The sequence below is a fragment of the Anolis sagrei genome, chromosome 7 (assembly GCF_037176765.1).
Source record: "Anolis sagrei isolate rAnoSag1 chromosome 7, rAnoSag1.mat, whole genome shotgun sequence".
Classification (NCBI taxonomy): Eukaryota; Metazoa; Chordata; class Lepidosauria; order Squamata; family Dactyloidae; genus Anolis; species Anolis sagrei.
In genome coordinates, this window is record NC_090027.1 from 12,189,565 (window position 1) to 12,213,907 (window position 24,343).

The window sequence follows — 24,343 nt, forward strand, 5'->3', positions numbered from 1 at the left end:
TTGTGCTGTGATGTTGTTTGTCGAAGGCTATATGTAATTAAAGTACCTGTCTGCTAAGACAAGATATAACTGTATGCTGTGGTAAGTCTGTAATATCATCTAGACTGTGGGAAAGACAATGGTAAAACTGACAATGGCCGGGCATGTGCTCAAGTGTCTGTAAATGGTTCCAGAGTGACTGCAGGCTGTGGGAGCAGTTGACTGAAAATACTGTGCAGGAAGAAGCTACTGGAAAGCGCTGAAGTTGTGCAACTGATCTGCTGCTGATCTCCTGCTGTGGGAGGCTTCTCACATGTCCCCACATGGGAAGCTGGAGCTGACAGATGGGAGCTCACCCCATCTCATGGATTCAAACGGTCAGCAGTTCAGCTGGCACAAGGGTTTAATCCATTCCGACACTATGGCTCAATGAGGGAATGCTGGATTGATGCCATTCCAGTTTTGGTTCTACTTGTATTTCTTCAATATTTTTCACAGCCTTGGCTCCTACCATCAGGAGAGAAGTACTGCATGCAAATATATGCAGATGAGACATATTATCTTTTTCTACAAACATATGCATCATGTTAGTTATTAGTGCTCAGATATTGCTGGAGCCTTTCCCACCAGAGATTGAGAATTATCCAGAGTCAGACTGTGCTCTAATCTAGGCTTATCATTCCCAGCAAGCTTCTTTTCAAAAGGAATGACAAGGAATGTGATGGAAGTAGGTTCTTGTGGGTTTTTTCGGGCTATATGGCCATGTTCTAGAGGCATTTCTCCTGATGTTTCGCCTGCATCTATGGCAAGCATCCTCAGAGGTAGTGAGGTCTGTTGGAATTAGGACAATGGGTTTATATATCTGTGGAATGGCTAGGGTGGGGCAAGGAGCTCTTCCCTGCTGCAGTTAGGTGTGAATGTGATGGAAGTCCTGCTTTTGGCTATCATAGTCTTGTGGAAATGTCACCCACCTCTACCTGGCAGAACGGACCTTCTTCTCTCATAGAATCATAGAATCAAAGAATCAAAGAGTTGGAAGAGACCTCATGGGCCATCCAGTCCAACCCCCTGCCAAGAACAGGAATATTGCATTCAAATCACCCCCGACAAATGGCCATCCAGCCTCTGCTTAAAAGCTTCCAAAGAAGGAGCCTCCACCACACTCCGGGGCAGAGAGTTCCACTGCTGAACGGCTCTCACAGTCAGGAAGTTCTTCCTCATGTTCAGATGGAATCTCCTCTCTTGTAGTTTGAAGCCATTGTTCCGCGTCCTAGTCTCCAAGGAAGCAGAAAACAAGCTTGCTCCCTCCTCCCTGTGGCTTCCTCTCACATATTTATACATGGCTATCATATCTCCTCTCAGCCTTCTCTTCTTCAGGCTAAACATGCCCAGTTCCCTAAGCCGCTCCTCATAGGGCTTGTTCTCCAGACCCTTGATCATTTTAGTCGCCCTCCTCTGGACACATTCCAGCTTGTCAATATCTCTCTTGAATTGTGGTGCCCAGAATTGGACACAGTATTCCAGATGTGGTCTAACCAATGCAGAATAGAGGGGGTAGCATTACTTCCTTAGATCTAGACACTATGCTCCTATTGATGCAGGCCAAAATCCCATTGGCTTTTTTTGCTGCCACATCACATTGTTGGCTCATGTTTAACTTGTTGTCCACGAGGACTCCAAGATCTTTTTCACACGTACTGCTCTCGAGCCAGGCATTGTCCCCCATTCTGTATCTTTGCATTTCATTTTTTCTGCCAAAGTGGAGTATCTTGCATTTGTCACTGTTGAACTTCATTTTGTTAGTTTTGGCCCATCTCTCTAATCTGTCAAGATCGTTTTGAATTCCGCTCCTGTCCTCTGGACTATTGGCTATCCCTCCCAATTTGGTGTCGTCTGCAAACTTGATGATCCTGCCTTCTAGCCCTTCATCTAAGTAATTAATAAAGATGTTGAACAGGACCGGGCCCTGGACGGAACCCTGCTGATGGCACTCCGCTCGTCACTTCTTTCCAAGATGAAGAGGAAGCATTAGTGAGCACTCTCTGTGTTCGTCCACTTAACCAATTACAGATCCACCTCACCGTAGTTTTGCCTAGCCCACATTGGACTAGTTTCCTTGCCAGAAGGTCATGGGGGACCTTGTCGAAGGCCTTACTGAAATCCAGGTACGCTACATCCACGGCATTCCCCGCATCTACCCAGCTTGTAGCTCTATCGAAGAAAGAGATCAGATGAGTCTGGCATGACTTGTTTTTGATAAATCCATGTTGACTATTAGCGATGACTGCATTTGTTTCTAAGTGTTTGCAGACCGCTTCCTTAACAATCTTTTCCAGAATCTTGCCCGGTATCGACGTGAGGCTGACCGGATGGTAGTTGTTTGGGTCATCCTTTTTTCTCAGTGTGACTGATGCCCAGTAAAATGGTTTGGAAAATTAGCTACCATTGAGGAAATGGTACCACCATCACAACTACATTAGAGATCTTGAATAAGTAGACTAACCATCTATAACTGTCATAGTGCATGCCAACAAATATTTTAAACTAAATAAATATAAGTTCAACTTCACAATGAGCTAAGCAAGACATAATCTGCGTCAACCTCAGTCCAAATATACCAGTGTTTCTCAACCTTCCTAATGGTGTGACCCCTTAATACAGTTCCTCATGTTGTGGTGACTCCCAACCATAAAATTATTTTCATTGCTATTTCATAATTGTAATTTTGACATTGTTATGAACTGTAATGTAAATATCTGATATGCAGAATGTATTTTCATTCACTGCACCAAATTTGGCACTTATACCCAATATGCCCAAATTTGAATACTGATGGGGTTGGGCGGGGGATTGATTTTGTCATTTGGGACTTGTAGTTGCTGAGATTTATAGTTCACCTACAATCAAAGAGCATTCTAAACTCCACCAATAATGGGATTGAACCAAACTTGGCACACAGAACTTCCATGATCAAGAGAAAATATTGGAAGGTGCACATTGACTTTGAGTTTTGGAGTTGTAGTTCACCTAAATCCAGAGAGCACTGTGGACTCAAACAATGATAGATCTGGACCAAACTTGGTACGAGTACTCAATAAGCCCAAATGTGAACACTGGTGGCGTTTGGGGAAAATAGACCTTGATATTTGGGAGTTGTTGCTGGGATTTATAGTTCACTTACAATCAAAGTGCATCCTGAACCTGACCAACAATAGAATTGGGTCAAACCTCCCACACAGAACCACCGTGATCATCAGAAAATACTGAGTTTTTTTATGGTCTTTGGCGACCCCTCTGACACCCTCTCGTGACCACCCCAGGGGTCCCAACCCTCAGGTTGAGAAACACTGAAATATATGAGGGGTATTTTTTAAGTAAGGTCCGTTTTTGTGATGGCACAAGTGGTGCCACCTATGTATAGAACTGTTAGTTGCAAGATTTAAACTGTTGTATCATGCTTAATCCTGCCCCTTTTACCCTGTTTATGTATAGTTGTATGGATTGGTTGCTTGTAGCTGTCAATCAGTACTATTTGGCTCCACCTCTTCCTGCAAGAGGGGAGAACTTCCTTTTTCCTTTTATTCTGCCATCAGAGTTCCTGCAACATGGACATGAGTAAGAGACTTGATTCTAAAGGACCCTGATTTAAGTTACCTCTTAGCACCAGTTCTGAGGTTTTTACCCCTGGGACTCATGCTTTATGTCCAGATCGTCCTGGACAATTATTGAGGAGACCCAAGCCCCTTCAAGCCAGTTCTTTTGGTACCAAAGGAAGATCCTGAATCTTCAAAACATAGGCCATCTGAACTGGGGTTGTGGTTTGCTCCGGCATTCACAGCCATTGAGGAAAGAGGAAACTTGGTGAGGCTTCTCAGCTTCAAACCCCTTGGACCTAGGACTGATTGAGACTGTGACGTATGTTTTTCTTCACCCCTCTAAGGTTTTCCAGCTCATTGCTTTGAAGAAATGACTTTGTGATAAATAAAACTTATCTTGAGCAATTTACAGCGTTTTGGGTTTTTAGGAGTTCCAGTTTCCTAAAGGAGGGCAAGAAGCAATCCCTTGGGGAAAAGGTTCCACGTCCATCCCTCCTTCATTAAGACTAATAGCCCCCAAGCGCGACGGCACAGTTTTGTTGTAGACACTAGTAGTTTGCACACATACTGCAACGAGAGCGTGCGTCGTGTACCGGCATGCCTCAGGAACATCTGTGCTCAGTTTCCGCTCTGTAGCTAACCTGTTCGGTTCTGTTCTGTGCTTTAAAAATGTTTAAGACTCTCAACTCACCCTCCGCATGTGAGGTTCGCTCAGTGATACGGTTTTTGTCAGCAAGGAACCTGATTGCTGCAGAAATTCATCGACAGATTTGTGAAGTGTACAGTGATACTGTTATGAGTGAAAGCAAAGTGCGTAAGTTGGTACGACAATTCAAAGATGGCCGTGACAACGTCCATGATGAGGACCGCTCCGGTCGCAGTTCTTTGATTACAGTGAACTCTTGGTTATCGGAGCAGGCGGCAAGTTTTTATGAAGAGGGTATTTTAAAATTGGTTCAGAGGTATGATAAGTGTTTGAACAAACTTAGCGACTATGTTGAAAAATAGAGTGAAGTATGTACATTCTGAAAGTAAATTTACTTTTTAGAAATAAACTTTCGTTGTGTACTTATGTTCAAATGGACCTTACTTAAAAAATACCCCTCATACAATGTCTGTCTTCAATACAAACAAAATTCTAAATTTTGACTCACGCCCCTTGTTTTAAATTCTCATGGACAGATTAGAGGTGTTACCCAAAACAGTTTGTATAATAAATTCCATCTGAAGAAAAAGCATATGATCTGTTTACTAGGCCTGGGTAACAACGCAAAAATTTGTTTCTAAAATCGTTTTGTAATTGGGGTTTTTTTTTGTTTCGATATTTAAAATAATTACAAAACTTTCAAAAAAAAAAGTTCGGTATTTACGAAATTTCGTAAATATTTACAAAACATTTTGTAAAGATGGCGCCCTTTTTTTTTCTCAATATTTTTAAATATTCACCAAGCCACACAAAGCAACGGAGCCTGGCAGCAACAACAATAGCAGAAACGTTTTTCGCCCGAAGCGCCAAACTTTCGCGGAAGTTAGTCACAGGCTCTTTAAAAAGGATTACAGTCGAAAGGAGGAGAAAAAAGAATGAGGGAAAGTTATGTGAAAGAAAGAAGCGCCCCAAATGCCAAGCCAAACAGCAAAGGCCGGGGTGAATGGATGGCTGGCTGGCTGCCCTTCAAAAGACACAAAGTCCTTCCCCGTTTGAAGGCGCTTCGGCTGAAAGGGGAACGGAGCGGTCCCTTTCTGGGTGTGTGTGTGTGTGTGTGGGCACAGAAAGGGTCCCAAATAGGGAGGGCGGGAGGAGAAGGAGCCTTCAAAGTGGACAATGAAGGGGGAGGGCTGGGTTGGAGCGGGCAATACCTGCGCCACCAGCGGCACCAGCGTCTGCTCCACCGAGCGCGAGTGGATCTGCAGCCCCGGCAACAGCGGCTCCCAGCCCAGCGCCGAGCCCGGAGGGGAGCGTGGCCACGGGCAAACCCCGCTCCCGAGGCTCCCTCCTCCGCCTCCTCCTCCTCCTGCGCCGCCGAGGAACGCGGCCATTGCTCCGGAGCCGCACCGCTCGCTCCTTCTCCAGAAGAGGAATGAAGAGGCGGCGGCAGAGAAGCCGGGGCTCCCCCTCGAGGCTCCGCTCCTTTCTCTGCCCTCCCTCTCCCCCTCTTTTTCCCGTCTTCGGATGTCTCCCCCCCCTCCAGCCAATAGGGTGGCCTCAGAGGGTCGCGCGCGCTCGCTTTGCCCCTCAGGCGGGAAAATTGCCATGCCTTATTCCCCCCACCTTCTGGGTTAATAAACTCTCTCAGGGCCCTTCCACACAGCCCTATATCTCAGGATATCAAGGCAGAAAACCTCACCATGCCTGCTGTGAGCTAAGTTGTCTGAGGGCACTTCCACACAGCCGGCGCCGAGAGAGGAGAGCTCCCAGCAAGCATCGGCAGGCGGCCATCTTAGGTATTTCCGAAATGGACGGAAATACAAAATTTTTTGGCGCCTGCCGTTTCGATATTTTAAAACACTTCAAGGTTAAAAAAAAGTTTTGTAATCGTTTCGTAATTCAAAAAATAACGAATTTTTAACGAATTAACGAATTAACGAAACGAATTGCCCAGCCCTACTGTTTACATTTCTGCCCATATGAGAACTTAGGTACTTAGGTACCTAAGTACCTAAGGTACTTGATGGAGGTACTTGATGGTCTTTGGCGACCCCTCTGACACCCCTGAGGGTCGGGATCCCTGGGGTGGTCACGAGGGGGTGTCAGAGGGGTCGCCAAAGACCATCAAGTACCTCCATCAAGTACCTTAGGTACTTAGGTACCTAAGTACCTAAGTTCTCATATGGGCAGAAATGTAAACAGATCATATGCTTTTTCTTCAGATGGAATTTATTATACAAACTGTTTTGGGTAACACCTCTAATCTGTCCCTGAGAATTTAAAGCAAGGGGGCGTGAGTCAAAATTTAGAATTTTGTTTGTATTACCATGTAGGTAATATGGTACTTGATGGAGGCAGACAGTTACTCAGAGATGGGGAAAGTAATCAATTATGGGGAGATGACTTACAGTGCACAATAAAGAATCCAAAAAACTGTCAGAAAATATAGTCCCTCTAGATGCAAGTGAGACGTAGGTTTGATATTCACTTCCACGTCCACCTCTCTGTTCAAAGAATTGTGCATTTGAAGCTACCTCTGTAAGACAATGAAACACAAACAATAACAGAAGCTCAATAACATTAGTCAATGGTTTCCAAGATTTAGTAGACCACAAGCTGAACATGAGTCATAGAATCATAGAGTTGGAAGAGACCTCATGGGCCATCCAGCCCAACCCCCTGCCAAGAAGCAGGAATATTGTATTCAAAGCACCCCTGACAGATGGCTATCCAGCCTCTGTTTCAAAGCTTCCAAAGAAGCTTTGGCAGAAAAAATGAAATGCAACGATACAGAATGGGGGATGCCTGGCTCGAGAGCAGTACGTGTGAAAAAGATCTTGGAGTCCTCGTGGACAACAAATTAAACATGAGCCAACAATGTGATGTGGCGGCAAAAAAAGCCAATGGGATTTCGGCCTGCATCAATAGGAGCATAGTGTCTAGATCTAAGGAAGTAATGCTACCCCTCTATTCTGCTTTGGTTAGACCACACCTGGAATATTGTGTCCAATTCTGGGCACCACAATTCAAGAGAGATATTGACAAGCTGGAATGTGTCCAGAGGAGGGCGACTAAAATGATCAAGGGTCTGGAGAACAAGCCCTATGAGGAGCGGCTTAAGGAGCTGGGCATGTTTAGCCTGAAGAAGAGAAGGATGAGTGGAGATATGATAGCCATGTATAAATATGTGAGAGGAAGCCACAGGGAGGAGGGAGCAAGCTTGTTTTCTGCTTCCCTGGAGACTAGGACGGGGAAAAATGGCTTCAAACTACAAGAGAGGAGATTCCATCTGAACATGAGGAAGAACTTCCTGAGTGTGAGAGCCGTTCAGCAGTGGAACTCTCTGCCGCGGAGTGTGGTGGAGGCTCCTTCTTTGGGGGCTTTTAAACAGAGGCTGGATGGCCATGTGTCGGGGGTGATTTGAATGCAATATTCTTGCTTCTTGGCAGGGGGTTGGACTGGATGGCCCATGAGGTCTCTACCAACTCTTTGATTCTATGATTCTATGATTCTATGATAAATGTAATAACAACAACAACAACAGAGTAAAATAATAAATAACCTTGACTCGAGTATAAGCCGAGGGAGACTTTTTCAGCCTAAAAAAAAGACTGAAAAACTAGACTTATACTCGAGAATATACAGTATATATAATTCTGATTAAACTATGAAGGAAGTCAAGGACTATATTTTTCCCACACATGTTGACTCTTATGGGACAGACACCTTGTTAGCAACTTAAAAACAACTTACCAGACCGTAAGAGGAAAAAGGAAAACATATACCTTGAGGACATACAGTTTGGGGAAATTATGGATGTATTCCCATTCCCTCTGCAGATACTCAAGAGTTCCAAGAAAGATAATTTCCTTCAGTTCTTTTACTAAGAAGTTGCTAGCTCGTAAGGGGTGATTTGAATGCATATATCCATTCCATTCCATTTGTCCTTGTCTATCATCAGATCCTTCAGTTAGCTGTCAGAATGACCAAAGGCTTGATCCCAGACCCAGGTCTTCAGTTTTTTCCTAAATGCCAAGAGGGAAGATGACGATCTAATCTCCCCAGGGAGTGAGTTCCACAGGTGGGGGGCCACCACTGAGAAGGCCCTGCTCCTTGCCCCCGCCAGCCTCACTTGTAACAGTGGCGGAGTCGAGAGCAGGGCCTCCCCAGAAGATCTTAAGCTTCGAGATGGGACGTAGAGGGAGATCCATTCGGACAGATACGCTGGGCCGGAACCGTATAGGGTTTTGTAGGTCAAAACCAGCACTTTGAATTGTGCTCGGAATTGGATCGGCAGCCAGTGGAGCTGGCGCAACAGGGGGGTGGTTCCCATTGGCCTTTTTTGCCGCCACATCACATTGTTGGCTCGTAACTTGTTGTCCACGAGGACTTCAAGATCTTTTTTCACACATACTGCTCTCGAGCCAGGCATTGTCCCCCATTTCATTTTTTTGGCCGTGATTAAGTCGTAATCCAAAAAGTAAACCTTTCAAAAACATACTCAAGTGCTCCAAATTGCATCAAATGCACAAAAAATGGAAAAGCATTCCCAAATCCTCTAGAAACACCCATGTGGATGTGCCCAGCCTTGAGGAAAAGAAACTCTTTTCAAGATGAAAAAATTGTTTTAGTTTCATGCTGAGTCTTTGTAACGCTTTGTTATATTTATTCTCCTGATCAGCCATCAAGATTTCTTCAAAGCGGTGGAATGAACATTTAAGTCAAACCTATTACTGTTCCTTGGACATGGATGCTGTCACTTTCTGTCTTTGAATCCGAAAGGAGGCTCGGAATAAATAAATAATACAGTAGGCAGTGGCACATTGCTTTGGTGAAATTATGCTTCCAAGAGAAGAACTTACTCAGCTCAGTAATGACGGGGATCCTTTTGAAGGGAATGCGTGTTACAGTTGGCATTGGTTCTGGGGCGGGTGCCTCCTTTTTTCCTTAAAAGACAAGGAAAAGAAAGAAGAAGACAAAGTCAGGAATGAAAAGAACAGGCTTGGAAACTGTCAAAAAGAACTTATAAGATGTGATTGTTATGCAAGAGAAAAAGACACCTCCTTTTGTCCCATATTGTTTCTTCCAAGCATCATTAGCGTCACGGGTTTTAGGTATTCCAAATGGATAGCTTTTCCTGAAGCTGTTTATTGATGTCACAATAATATTAATCACATCCCTTGGAGATTTTTTGTACAGTCTGCTTTTTAAAGTAAAGTGACCTACTTTGCATTTCTGGAGAAAAAACTCTTGTTATCTTTGGGATTTGGGAGTTTTCAGTCTAAATCAGTGATTCTTAACCTGTGGGCCACGGACCACCAGTGGGCCACAAGGATGGAAATCTGGTCTGCGAGCTTCCTTCCTCTTTATTCATTTATTAATTTAATTTAATTTAATTTAATTTCCGCTCATTTCATGCCAACTGCCGGAGCCCCAGGTGGCGCAGTGGGTTAACCCCCCCTTTTTTTCATCGTGTCAGGAGCAACTTGAGAAACTGCAAGTCGCTTCTGGTGTGAGAGAATTGGCCGTCTGCAAGGACATTGCCCAGGGGACGCCCGAATGATTTGATGTTTTTATCATCCTTGTGGGAGGCTTCTCTCATGTCCCCGCATGAGGAGCTGGAGCTGATAGAGGGCGCTCATCCGCCTCTCCCCGGATTCAAACCTGCGACCTGTTGGTCTTCAGTCCTGCCGGCACAAGGGTTTAACCCACTGTGCCGCCGGTAGGACTGAAGACCAATAGGTCGCAGGTTCGAATCCGGGGAGAGGAGGATGAGCTCCCTCTATCAGCTCCAGCTCCTCATGTGGGGATATGAGCAGAGGCAGCCCTAGGTAATTTTCAATGGTAAGCAAACAGTATTTTGGCGCCCCCCTCCCCACCAACCAATCACATATATTTTCTGTTCGTCATGGAAGTTCTATGTGTCATATTTGGTTCAATTCCATCATTGGTGGAGTTCAGAATGCTCTTTGATTTTAAGGTAAAGGTAAAGGTAGTCCCCTGACATTAAGTCCAGTCATGTCTGACTCTGGGGTGTGGTGCTCATCTCCATTTCTAAGCCGAAGAGCCAGCGTTGTCCTTAGACACCTCCAAGGTCATGACTGCATGGAGCGCCCTTACCTTCCCGCTGGAGCGGTACCTATTGATCTACTCACATTTGCATGTTTTCGAACTGCTAGGTTGGCAGAAGCTAGGGCTGACAGCGGAAGCTCACACCGCTCCCCGGAATCGAACCTGCGACCTTTCGATCAACAAGCTCAGTAGCTCAGTGCTTTAACCCACTGTGCCACCGGGGGCTCCCATCTTTGATTTTAGGTGAACTATATATCTCAGTAACTACAACTCCCATATGTCAAGGTCTATTTTCCCCCAAGAGCGCCTCAAGAGCGCCCCTGGGCAAAATCAACTATACTGCGAATGCTTACTTTGCGTAATGGTTGAGCCGCCCCTGGACATGAGAGAAGCCTCCCACAATGATGATAAAAACATCAAATCATCCGGGCATCTCCTGGGCAACGTCCTTGCAGACGCCCAATTCTCTCACACCAGAAGTGGCTTGCAGTGTCTCAAGTCGCTCCTGACATGACAAAAAAAAAATGCCAACTGCCACTCTGTCCCTGTCACTGATCAGCCCCAACCCCTTGGATAGACCACATCGGCTCTAGATAATTAAATATGGTTTTCTGTGCGCAAGACAATAGTGACTACTGCATGGCATATGTTCTGTATCAGAAACTAGAGCTGATGTGGTCTATCCAATGCAATTTTCTGAATCAGCCCTCCAATAACAATCACAATACAAAGCAAAATACAAATACTAATCCAAAGCAATTAAATATAAATATCATACACAAATAGCATAAACATTGAACAATGGCACAAAATATCATTGTCTTCCTTTCATTGAGGACACATTTTGTCATTCTCCAGACAAAATGTAGCTGCATGGATACTTTTGATATTGTATCCCTTTACCTTCCTCAGAAGATAGCTTAGTAAGCTAGTTAGTTCCAAGATACTTTTCTATCTAGAATGGATTTCCTTTTACTTCAATAAATATATTTTTGAACTTAAAGTTGTGACTCTGAAATCCTAGTCAACTTGTAAGATAATATTCTAATTCTCAGGAAGACGAGAAAAATATTAACTAAGGGAGGTGATATGTTTGACCCTCCAAATCTTGTTTGATTGCCGTTTCAATCATTCCCCAATTATTAAATATTTTGTTGTTCATTCATTCAATCGCTTCCGACTCTTTGTGACCTCATGGACCAGCCCACGCCAGAGCTCCTTGTCGGCCGTCACCACCCCCAACTCCTTCAAGGTCAGTCCAGTCACTTCAAGGATGCCATCCATCCATCTTGCCCTTGGTCGGCCCCTCTTCCTTTTTCCTTCCCTTTTCCCAAGCCTAATTGTCTTCTCTAAGCTTTCCTGTCTTCTTATTAATGTATTATCATATTTATTTGTAAACTCCTTTTCTCTTTGAATCAGGACTCAACATTGAGAAGGGAGATCGGTCCATAATTTTTTTGTCTGGGTGTTATCTGTGTTTTCTTTGTGTATCAAAGTTATATTAGCAAACTTCCAAGTGTCGGGGATTTTTCCTTCTTCCAATGCCTTATTCATAATTTTTAGTAATGGTGTTATTAAGGGCTCTATGAAGGTTTTTATAGTATAGTGGCGTAAAGCCATCTGGCCCCGGTGCTTTATTTTGGGGTAAATTCTTAATTGTTTCTTGGATCTCTTCCCTCGATATTTTTTTATTTAACATTTCCCTTTGCGCTTCGGATATCTTTGTTATGTTCTGTCCCCCTAGAAACTTCATTACCTCCTCCCTAGGTATCTTTTCCTCGGCATATAGTTTTTTGTAGTATTTTACAAATGGTTCCATTATTTCCGGTGTGTGGTAAAAACTTTGATCTTCTTCTTCTATTTTATTTATTATTTATTTATTTACTTTATTTCTATACCGCTTTTCTCAGCCCTTAGGTGACTCAAAGCGGTTTACACAACAATGCAAAATATCACAAAACAGTATAATGCAATTAAAACAGATTATAGCATAAACAATTAACAACAGTATAACAATCATAACGCCTCAAAAATAAAATCAGAATCCACTCTCATTATCCATTGTTCCGTATTCCTATGTTCAATTTCACTGTTTAGTCAAACGCTTGTTTGAATAGCCAGGTCTTCACCTTCCTCCGAAACGCCAACAGTGAGGGGGCTGATCTGATGTCTGCGGGTAGGGCATTCCACAGCTGAGGGGCCACCACTGAGAAGACCCTATCTCTCGTCCCCGCCAGGCATGCCTGCGATGCAGGCAGGACCGAGAGCAGGGCCTCCCCAGACGATCTTAGTGTCCTGGTCGGTTCATAGGAGGAGATGTGTTCGGAGAGGTAAGTAGGGCCAGAACCGTTTAGGGCTTTATAGGTTAATGCCAGCAGTTTGAATTGTGCCTGGTAGCAAACAGGCAGCCAGTGGAGCTGGCGCAACAGAGGAGTTGTATGCTCCCTGAGTGCCACTCCTGTTAGCAACCTGGCTGCTGAGCACTGGACCATTTGAAGCTTCCGAGCAGTCTTCAAAGGCAACCCCACATAGAGAGCGTTGCAGTAGTCTAAGCGGGATGTAACCAGAGCATGGACCACTGTTGCCAAGTCAGACTTCCCAAGGTATGGGCGCAGCTGGTGCACAAGCTTTAACTGTGCAAATGCTCCCCTGGTCAGCGCTGAGACCTGAGGTTCCAGGCTCAGCGATGAGTCCAAGATCACACCCAAGCTGCGAACTTGCGTCTTCAGGGGTGTGTGACCCCGTCCAACACAGGCTGTAACCCTATGCCCTGTTCGGCCTTGCAACTGACCAGGAGTACCTCTGTCTTGTCTGGATTCAATTTCAATTTGTTCGCCCTCATCCAGACCGTCACAGCAGCCAAGCACTGGTTCAGGACCTGGACAGCCTCCTTAGTAGCAGGTGGAAAGGAGTGACAGAGTTGGACATCATCCGCGTACAGATGACACCGTACCCCGAAACTCCGGATGATCTCCCCCAGCGGCTTTATGTAGATGTTAAACAACATGGGAGACAATATTGAGTCCTGAGGAACCCCACAAGACAAAGGTTGTGGGGTTGAACAGGTGTCTCCCAGTAACACCTTCTGAGATCCACCCTCCAGGAATGACCGGAGCCACTCATTACCTCCTCCCTAGGTATCTTATCCTCGGCTTATAGTTTTTTGTAGTATTTTACAAATGGTTCCATTATTTCCGGTGTGTGGTAAAAACTTTGACCTTCTTCTTCTATTTTAGTTATCCTACGTGAATGTCTTTTAACAGCTAATTTTCTGGCCAGCCATTTACTGACTTTGTTGGCATTTTCGAAATGATCTTGCCTTACAAATTTGTGTTTCTTCTCAAAGTGCCTCCTCAGTTTTGGCTATTTTTTCAAAATATTTTTTTAAAAAAAAAATAGATTTTGTATCAAAAGCATTGCAAAAAAGTAGTATAAAACTGATAAAAAATAGGAGTATAAGTGGCTAAATATCTTTTAATAAAAAACGGGCAACATTGACTGCATTATGTTCTTGTGGGTTTTTTCGGGCTATAGGGCCATGTTCTAGAGGCATTTCTCTTCCTTTCTGTTGAAATTGTCCACATGCTTGTGGATTTCAATGGCTTCTCTGTGTAGTCTGACACAAACCAATGGATACTCCACCTCAGACATCAGAAGAGCTGCAAGACCAAGAACAAGCCACGAGAGTAAAGATGAAGATCCACCCAGAGGAAAAGTGTTCCTGCCATACATCAAGGGAACCACTGACCGCAGAGGGAAGCTGATGAGGAAACACAACATACAAACTATCTACAGACCCACCAAGAAAATCCAACAAATGCTACGTTCAGCAAAGGACAAGAGGGATCCTCTCACCTCTGCAGGAGTCTACCGTATACCATGCAGCTGTGGACAAGTCTACAGAGGGACCACCAAACGCAGCGCCCAGACACGCATCAAGGAACATGAAAGGCACTGCAGACTCCTTCAACCAGAGAAGTCAGCCATAGCAGAGCACCTGATGAACCAACACAGCATATTATTTGAGAACACAGAAATGCTGGACCACACCAACAACCACCATGTCAGACTACACAGAGAAGCCATTGAAATCCACAAGCATGTGGACAATGTCAACAGAAAGGAAGAGACCATGAAAATGAACAAAATCTGGCTACCAGTATTAAAAAAAACTCTAAAATTACAACAGCAAAACAGCAGAGAGGAAACAACCAGGCACAGTTTAACACCTCTCAACAGGGGATTTTCCCAGGCTCAGCCAGGCCTTCAAATGCTAATGAAGGTGGTCAGTTGAAACATTCACACCTAGCTCCAGCAGGGAAGAGCTCCTTGCCCCACCCCAGCCATTCCACAGATATATAAACCCATTGTCCTAATTCCAACAGACCTCACTACCTCTGAGGATGCTTGCCATAGATGCAGGCGAAACGTCAGGAGAAACGCCTCTAGAACATGGCCCTATAGCCCGAAAAACCCACAAGAACCTAGTGATTCCAGCCATGAAAGCCTTCAACAATACAGTGACTGCATTGTCTGTAGCCTCCACCAATTCTTCCTCTGTGCATGAGGCTTTTGATCTGCCCACTCCACTTCTGAGTCTGTTCAAGGATTTCCAAGTTGCCCATTCTTGGGGGACATAGAAAGAGCCTCCTCAAAGGCTGAGTAAATACAGTTGGGCATCCCTTGGGCAACGTTTCCTGTAAACGGCTAATCTTCCAAATTGAAAACCATTGTTTTTAAAATTGAGATCTCTTTTGATTATTGATAATAATATAAAATACACAGTTCTCTGTTAATATGCCTATGAAAAAGCAAAACAAATCAGGAATTGAATGCCCCTATCGTAATTTAATTCCAGGAAAGCTTTGACTGCATTTAGTTCTCTGCTATGCTAATGACGAGAACAAGGTCGCACTACCAAGGTGGCACTAAATTGGATTAAAATGGAATTGGCTGTATAAGCAAGAATTTGGATAGTATTAAACATGTTGCTGGAATATTTATGTCATAAGATAAAGAGAGTTTGAAAAGGTTTTGGAGAAGACACAGACAAATGCAACCCTATAAGATACAGAGGGAACTTTAATAAAGTAGTTAATCCAATTTATATGTCAATGAAGCCTATAGCAGTCACTGAGCAAATTGTCAAAGTGGAACAAGGATAATAAGAAAGTGTTTTGGAAAAGCTCGAAGAATCTCCGACTCAATACTAGGGAATGCTTTATGTTTTGAGGAGGAGAGACACTTTTTTCAGATATTAATTCCGTATCACATTTCTCACATTTGGCTATTTTTTACAGGCTTTAATTATCCCAGGAAGCCCAAATAATCCAATGTTATGGTGGGAAAAAGGTGAGAAGCAAATGTTAAAGTCTACAACTATGCTGGTACAGCTGTACCGGAAGCTCCCACTTTATTTGCCTTGTATTAAGTGTTTGCTTGCAGCCCAAGGCTTGGGATTCTGAAGCAGGGTGGCTTCCTGTTAAAGTTTGCAGTCATAGGGCAGGCCACCTGTTCATTATCCTTAGGTTCCCTAGTCCCGCCCCCTTTTTGGGCTTTGGTAGGGAAGTGAGCCATTTTGAGTTTAGATTCAGCCAGGTTAACCAATGTATAGGATGTGTGTTGCTTCCCCTGTACAAAGGCTTCAACCTTTAAGAATTTCCAGGGTTACAACAGAACCTCCAGGGAAAGAATTCCAGGGTCACAGAAACTCTAACAGAATCTCCAGGGAAATAATTTCCAGGGGAGAACAGCTTTAAGAGTCTCCTAAGAACTCCAGGGAAGCCTTCCACAGCCTTGAGAGTTTCCAGGAAGACAGCCTTAAGGTCTAAAGAACTCCAGCTGGAGAACATCCATTGCCTTGCTGGTAGGTCTCAGCGCTCGAGAAGCAGTTCGGCCTGGCAGCAGAACCCACACCAGTGAGGGTTGGATTTTAGTCAGCCTTGGGAGAAGTTAAAAAAGGGGAATTTTCCTTTAGAGAAAGTTATTGAAGATAGTGCCTGTCCCCTGTGGGCAAGATTGAGAGAACTAATTCTTTATCAAGAAAGCTTTGCAGTACCTGTTTGATTCATTAATAAATGACTTTGTTGTATTTTTCAAGCCATATCAAGACTCTTTCGTAGTGGAAACTAGGCCTGGGTAACAACGCAAAAATTTGTTTCTAAAATCGATTCGTTTTTGGGGGGGGTTTGCGTTTCGTTATTTAAAAGAATTACAAAATTTTCCTTTAAAAAAGTTCGGTATTTACGAAATTTCGTTATTATTAACGAATCGATTCGTTAAGATGGCGGACCCCCCGCGCATGCGCAAATCACTTCCAAAACTTCGTTATTGAAACGGGGTCGATTCGTTAAGGTGATAACGAATCGATTCGTTAAAATGGCGGACGCGATTTGCGCATGCGCAAAAACGACTTCCGAAACTTCGTTATTAAATACGAATCGATTCGTTATTGAGAATATTTTTTGAATTTTTTTAAGAATAAAAGAAATATTTATCAGAAATATTTAAAAATGGAAAATTAACAAAATGCTTGCCCTGCCCTGTTGTGGGGCGAAAACAGGGCAAAGCCTCCCCGCTGCTCCCAGCCCAGGTCCTTAAACCGCCCTCGCTCTCCCAACAATGAATGTGAATGAATGAATGAATGCAAGCAATGAATGAATGCAAGCAAGCCAAGCCTCCCTCCCGCACCTCCCGTCTCCTCGCCTTCGCAATGAGTAATGCGGCCACGCGGAGCCGCTTTTAAAGGGCAGCCCGCCCAATCACAATGAGCCACGGTGCTTGGGAGCGCCGGATTGGCTCCCGGCGCACCCAGCATCCTCCATCCCTAAAACGTCATTTCTGAAACGGGCGGAAGCTCGTAAAAAAGATGGAGGATGCCGTTTTGATATTTAAAAACACTTCCGGGTTTGAAAATAAGTTTTGTAATCATTTTGTAATTGTTAAAAATAACGAATATTTAACGAATTACAAAATTAACGAACGAAATTTGAATGCAATATTCCTGCTTCTTGGCAGAATGGGGTTGGACTGGATGGCCCATGAGGTCTCTTCCAACTCTTTGATTCTACTATACCTTTTTTCTTCTTCTTTGCTGGTGGAGGACTGCTCGCAGCCGGCATAGTAAAAACTGTTGAGTTAGAAAGACAAGAATGGTTACTCAGGTCGAATGATAAAATTCAGTGATCAATTCAGATTGCAAATATTTCATTAGCACGCCTGTTCAAAAGTGAATATGCGTCCTCTGAAAATACAGCCAGTCATCGTTTGGCTGCATTATTTCTTATGTCAATATTTTTGCTTCCAAAAATTACACAGCCCTGTACCTGAAATATCTCAGCTTGGCAGGCTGCTATTACATAAGATTACTTAATTGCACACTTCTACTGTATATTTGCATTGCAGTCACATATTAAATTGTCAGGCTTAATTACGGCTGTATGTTTAGATTATGCCAGATTATTTAGTGCAGTGCCTAAGTTTGCCAACCTGTTTGTGATGTTACATGACAGAGCACTAATTAGAGCAGCACCAGGAAATCTACATTTTCGCCACATGGAAATCGGTAGCTCCAGAGAGTAGATACATTGACCAAAAGAAGAGGCTAATTTTTGTGCCAACATTACTCACTAACAATATAATCATTTGTATGGGGGCTGTTCTGGAACGGCTGTACCAGGAGCTCCAATTTTGTTTGCTTTGCATTGAATGTTTGCTTGTATTCCTAAGTTTCAGGGACTCTGCAGATAGGTGTGACGTCAAGCATGCCCCCCCCCCCCCCCCAACAAGGGAAGGTGACTTATAGTTCTGCAAAGGGCAAGGGCACCAGCAGAGGCGGCCCTAGGTAATTTTCAACAGTAAGCAAACAGTATTTTGGCATGCCACCGCCCCAACCAATCATTGATATATATTTTCTGTTTGTCGTGAGAGTTCTGTGTGCCATATTTGGTTCAATTCCATCATTGGTGGAGTTCAGAATGCTCTTTGATTGTAGGTGAACTATACATCCCAGTAACTACACTTGCCGCACTTGCTCCCTTGCCCACTTTGGGTTCGGAGGCGTGCCTGAAGTCCCCGGCGTGTGCACCAAAAGTCACCTCTTCTCCTGACTTTCTCCTTAGTCATTGGGACCAAGAGAGAGAGAGAGAGACAGAGGTGGAGATGCCCACCTTTCCGGAAGTAGGTGGAAAAACAAAGGAGGGAGCGAAGATAGGAGATACCTCCAGCTGGAGGGGCTCTCTCTCTCTCTCTCTTTCTCTCTTGGTCCCAATGGCTGAAGAGAAAGTCAGGAGAAGAGGCAACTTTTGGTGCGCATGCTGGGGTCTTCAGATACGCCTCCAGACCCGAAGCGGGCCAGGCGCGGTGGCTCCGCCCCTTGGCCCACCCGCGGATTGGGGAGAGGAGAGGAGGAGGGTGGAGCGCCGGGGATCAGGAAAGGGAGCCGGTCATGTGGAAGGGATCAAACGTGGAGAACGATTGAGCACCGGCTCTGCTCGCGCACCCGGTGGCCAGGTGGAGCAGGAACGAGAGGGGCTAGGCGAGGCTCAAGGGCCCGGCCCCTTTGGGAAGAGGACCGCCTGGCAGCAAGGCAAGAAAGCCGAGGCTCCCCCCGGACTGCTAGGGCTGTTGTGAGCTGAGGGGGCACTCCTCAAGTGGCAGTCGAGAGGCATTTACAGAGGCGCCTCTGCGCCCCTGGCAAAAAAAAAGTGTTCTGCGACCGCTTACTTCGCGTAATGGACGAGCCACCCCTGGGCACCAGACTGTGAAATAAGGGTTAAGTCTTGGTCACATTGCCAAGGCATTGACAACAACAAGGACCCCACGAGGCTTTTGGGAAATGGCTGGATCTTGGGACTTCTGCCCTTTGTGAAAGTTTCCAAAGGACCAAAGTGTGAATCGGTTGCAGCGCAGCTGGGGTTTCATCTGCCAGCCTTCCCAATGATCATGGACTCTCTGCCTGCATGTCTTGGATTTCAGTATATACCAGTGGTTCTCAACCTTCCCAATGCCAGGACCCCTTAATACAGTTCCTCATGTTGTGGTGACCCCCAACCATAAAATTATTTTCGTTGCTACTTCATAACTGTAATTTTGCATCTGAATCGTCATGTAAATATCTGATATGCAAGATGTATTTTCATTCACTGGACCAATTTTGGCACAAATACCCAATGGGCCCAAATTTGAATACTGGTGGGATTTGGGAGGAGATTGATTTTGTCATTTTGGAGTTGTAGTTGCTGGGATTTATATTTCACCTACAATCAAAGAGCATTCTGGACTCCACCACTGATGGAATTGAACCAAACTTGGCACACAGAACTCCCATGACCAACAGAAAATACTGGAAGGGTTTGTTGGGCAGTGTCCTTTGGTTTTGGAGTTGTAGTTCACCTACATCCAGAAAGCACTGTGGACTCAAACAAAAAATGATGGATCTGGACCAAACTCTACACGGATACTCAATATGCCCAAATGTGAACACTGGTGGAGTTTGGGGAAAATAGACCCTGACACTGGGGAGTTGTAATTGCTGGGATTTATAGTTCACCTACAAGCAAAGAGCGTTCTGAAACCCACCAACAATAGAATTGGGCCAAACTTCCCTCATAGAACCCCCATGACCAACAGAAAATACTGTGTTTTCTGATGGTCTTCGGTGACCCCTCTGACAACCCCCTGGTGACCCCCTAAGGGGTTCCGACCCCCAGGTTGAGAAACACTGGTATATACTATCTCCCTTATGAACTTTCCTCAAGAACCTTTTAAAACATTGGACTTCAGGCTTCTTCATGAAAATTAATCCTCTTATTAAATATACTTGGGATGTGGGACAAAGATGGGGTTTTGTTGCTATGAAATGCTTATGATTTGAATGTATGTATCTTGCTATGAAATATTGCCTGCCCCTTTGCCTTTCCCTTTGCCCTAGAAAATTGTGACCAGAGATTGCTCACTGCCTGAGGGAGGACCATCGCCTTTCTCAAAACTTGCTTGATTATTCAACATCTGTATGGACAATAACAAGTTGGGATTTCTTCTGCCCGCTCTCTGAGTTTGTCTGGCGGGCAAGGAAGTTCTTTGGACACTTTGATTAAATTACAAAGGGACAAGGACGACCCCCGGGGTCCCCTCGTCCTGGCTGTGTTTGTTCCTTTTGCCAAAACCCATCAAGGACACACCTTATCTGATCCTGGAAGGGAAAACCTGAATCAAATGGTTATCCCTAAATCACTGATCCATCACAAGAACAAAAAAAAAAAACTGGTTTCCTTGGCTGGCTGATCCCTCGGGCACAGGACTGTCATCATTCTCTCTGGACACAATGCCCCTCTTCCGTCCTGCCTCCCTCTCCCTGATTTGCTAAGGAGCCGAAGAGGGAGGGAGTTTTGAAACTTTCAAACCTGTATTTTGCCTATAAAAATGCCTGTGGCGGAATTATTCCCACAGTGCATCCGATCTCAGCTGAATCGCTCATTAAAACTCGATGCCCCTTCTTCACTTTGGCAAGAGTCTCATTTCAATTATTAATATAAAATAAAATTGCTGGAATCAGGCTTCTCTGAAGGCTTGCCAAGGTAGCATTCCCTCTTTGGTGGGAACTAAGAGTCATCTCTCCTTGGAGTTGACCTCCCTAAAGTCTAGTCCGACTTCAGGTGGCTTCTTTTGGCTGCAGTCATAGGGCAAGCCACCTGTCAATTATCATTGGGTTCCCTAGTTCTGCCCCTCTTTTGGGCTTTGGAGGGAAGGGAGCCATTTCTTAGTTAGTCTCAGCTAGGAAGTCAATGTACAGGATGTGTACAGACTTTCTCCTGTGCAAAGGCTTCAACCCTTAAGACTTCCCAGGGACAACAGTCTTAAGAGCATCTAAAGATTCCCAAAGGTTCTGGGGAAACAGCCTTACAGCCCTGAGGAATTACGGTGGGAATAACAGCTTTAAACATCAAGATCTCCAGCTAAAGTGACTACAGGCCTACTGGTATGTCCACTCGGTTTTGAGACGCAGTTCAGCCCGGTAGTGGATTCACATCAGTCAGGTCTAGGTTCACAGTTAGCCTGGGAGGAGCTAGAAAAGGATTTTCCGTGGAAGTAAAGCAAAGAAACAGTTAGAAGCCACCAGTTGCTTGAAGCCTGGAAGCATTTGTTTAATCTTTGAAGACAAAGAAGTTTCTGTTTAATTGTTCATCAATAAAAGACTTTGTATTTAAGCTCAAGCCTTCTAAAGACTGTTTAATGGGGGGAAATTCTCTAAGGGCTTCTCTTCGGGCCCCCTGGCTTCCCGTTGGGCTAAAGTTGCACGTCCTGTTTTAAAGGCACTTCGTTGCAAGCCCAGCGGCGACATAACAGGGGCAGAGGATTTTTGGGAAGACCTGGCCCTTGGGCGCTCTAACTGAAGGTAAGCTGGGCAGAGGATTGATTTTGTCATTTGGGAGTTGTAGTTGCTGTGATTTATAGTTCACGTACAATCAAAGAGCATTCTAAACTCCACCAATGATGGAATTGACCCAAACTTGGCACACAGAATTCCCATGACCAACAGAAAATAGTGGAAAGGTTTGGTGGGCCCTGAACTTGAGTTTTGGGGTTGTAGTTCATCTACATCCAGAGAGCACCATGGATTCAAACAATGATGGACCTGGACCAAACTTGGCATGAATCTTCAATATGCCCTAATGTGAATACTAGTGGAGTTTGGGGGAAAATATACCTTGACATTTGGGAGTTGTAGTTGCTGGGATTATAGTTCACCTACAATCAAAGAGCATTCTGAACTCCACCAATGATGGAATTGAACCAAACTTGGCACACAGAATTGCCATGATCAACAGAATATACTGGAAGGGTTCGGTGTGCATTGACTTTGAGTTTTGGAGTTGTAGTTCACCTACATTCAGAGAGTACTGTGGACTCAAATAATGATAGATCTGGACCAGAGGCGGCCCTAGGTAATTTTCAATGGTAAGCAAACAGTATTTTGCCCCCCCCCCCCCCAACCAATCACTGATATATATTTTCTGTTCGTCGTGGGAGTTCTGTGTGCCATATTTGGTTCAATTCCATCATTGGTGGAGTTCAGAATGCTCTTTGATTGTAGGTGAACTATACATCCCAGTAACTACAACTTGCATATGTCAAGGTCTATTTTTCCCCAAGAGCGCCTCAAGAGCAACCCAGGGCAAAACCAACTATACCGCGAATGCTTACTTTGCGTGATGGGTTGAGCCACCCCTGATCTGGACCAAACTTGGCAAGAGTACTCAATGTGCCCAAATGTGGACACCAGTGGACTTTGGGAGAAATAGACCTTGACATTTGGGAGTTGTAGTTGCTGGGATTATAATTCACCTACAATCAAAGGGCATTCTGAACTCCACCAATGATGGAATTGAACCAAACTTGGCACACAGAATTCCCATGATCAACAGAATATACTGGCATTGACTTTGAGTTTTGGAGTTGTAGTTCACCTACATTCAGAGAGCACTGTGGACTCAAATAATGATAGATCTGGACCAGAGGCGGCCCTAGGTAATTTTCAATGGTAAGCAAACAGTATTTTGCCCCCCCCCCCCAACCAATCACTGATATATATTTTCTGTTCGTCGTGGGAGTTCTGTGTGCCATATTTGGTTCAATTCCATCATTGGTGGAGTTCAGAATGCTCTTTGATTGTAGGTGAACTATACATCCCAGTAACTACAACTTGCATATGTCAAGGTCTATTTTTCCCCAAGAGCGCCTCAAGAGCAACCCAGGGCAAAACCAACTATACCGCGAATGCTTACTTTGCGTGATGGGTTGAGCCACCCCTGATCTGGACCAAACTTGGCAAGAGTACTCAATGTGCCCAAATGTGGACACCAGTGGACTTTGGGAGAAATAGACCTTGACATTTGGGAGTTGTAGTTGCTGGGATTATAATTCACCTACAATCAAAGGGCATTCTGAACTCCACCAATGATGGAATTGAACCAAACTTGGCACACAGAATTCCCATGATCAACAGAATATACTGGCATTGACTTTGAGTTTTGGAGTTGTAGTTCACCTACATTCAGAGAGCACTGTGGACTCAAATAATGATAGATCTGGACCAGAGGCGGCCCTAGGTAATTTTCAATGGTAAGCAAACAGTAATGTGGACACTGCTGGACTTTGGGAGAAATAGACCTTGACATTTGGGAGTTGTAGTTGCTGGGATGTATAATTCACCTACAATAAAAGAGCATTCTGAACCTCACCAACAATATAATTGGATCAAACTTCTCACACAAAACCCCCGTGACCAGCAGAAAATACTGGGTTTTTTTTAATGGTCTTTGGCACCCCCTCGTGACCCCCCCTGGGGTACTGACCCCCAGGTTGAGAAACGCTGGTCTACATGTCATCTAATCCAGATGCTGCTTAATTGTCAACATTTTCAAAAGGGAAATTTAAGATTGCTTGACATCTTACCACCTCCTGAATTATTCACAACTTGCATTCTGAGTCTGCATCACACTTAAGACAAACATTCAGTTTTGGCCAAGTTTTTGATATGAAACAAAGAGACTTTATCTACTGCTGCAAAGTTTAAAATAACAACCGAATGGGAACAGCAGGGTGACAGTATGTCAAAACAACTCAAAAACCGGTCTGTCAGTAGCTGGGGAGCATTGCATTTAAAAGGCAGGTTTTTAATTGTCTTTACTTAAAAAAAAAAGAAATGTAAGAGTCAAGAAGCATCTCAGTCTAACTAAAAAGCATATTAGGAGTGCAATGCTATACATGTTTCTTCAAAATAAATTCCCACTGTGTTAGGTGTGGCTTACTCCCAGGAAAGCAAGGAACAAAGATAAATTTGTATCTAGCTCCTCGAAATCTCACAGTCTCAGCACACAGGAATTGCATTAGCTGCATTTCTTTCTCGTCATATCACTGCTTAACCTTCTCTAGGGATGACATTATGGAAACTATTTTGACAGGAGCTATTTATTTACTTATTTATTTACTGTATTCGTATACCACCTTTCTCAGCCCGTAGGCGACTCAAGGCGGTTAACAAGGCAAA

General features: G+C 44.3%; 1 protein-coding gene across 1 annotated transcript in view; it reads right to left on the reverse strand.

Annotated features, from left to right (window-relative positions):
* The window catches only part of KCNU1 (potassium calcium-activated channel subfamily U member 1), a 171,379-nt gene that overhangs the window by 15,241 nt on the left and 131,795 nt on the right, over positions 1-24,343 (reverse strand). The window contains exons 26-27 of the mRNA XM_067470858.1: positions 9,084-9,167; positions 6,630-6,757 (exon numbers count right to left, since the gene is read on the reverse strand). Of these exons, the coding sequence (XP_067326959.1) occupies positions 6,630-6,757; positions 9,084-9,167 (212 nt within the window). The remainder of the gene's footprint in view (positions 1-6,629; positions 6,758-9,083; positions 9,168-24,343) is intronic.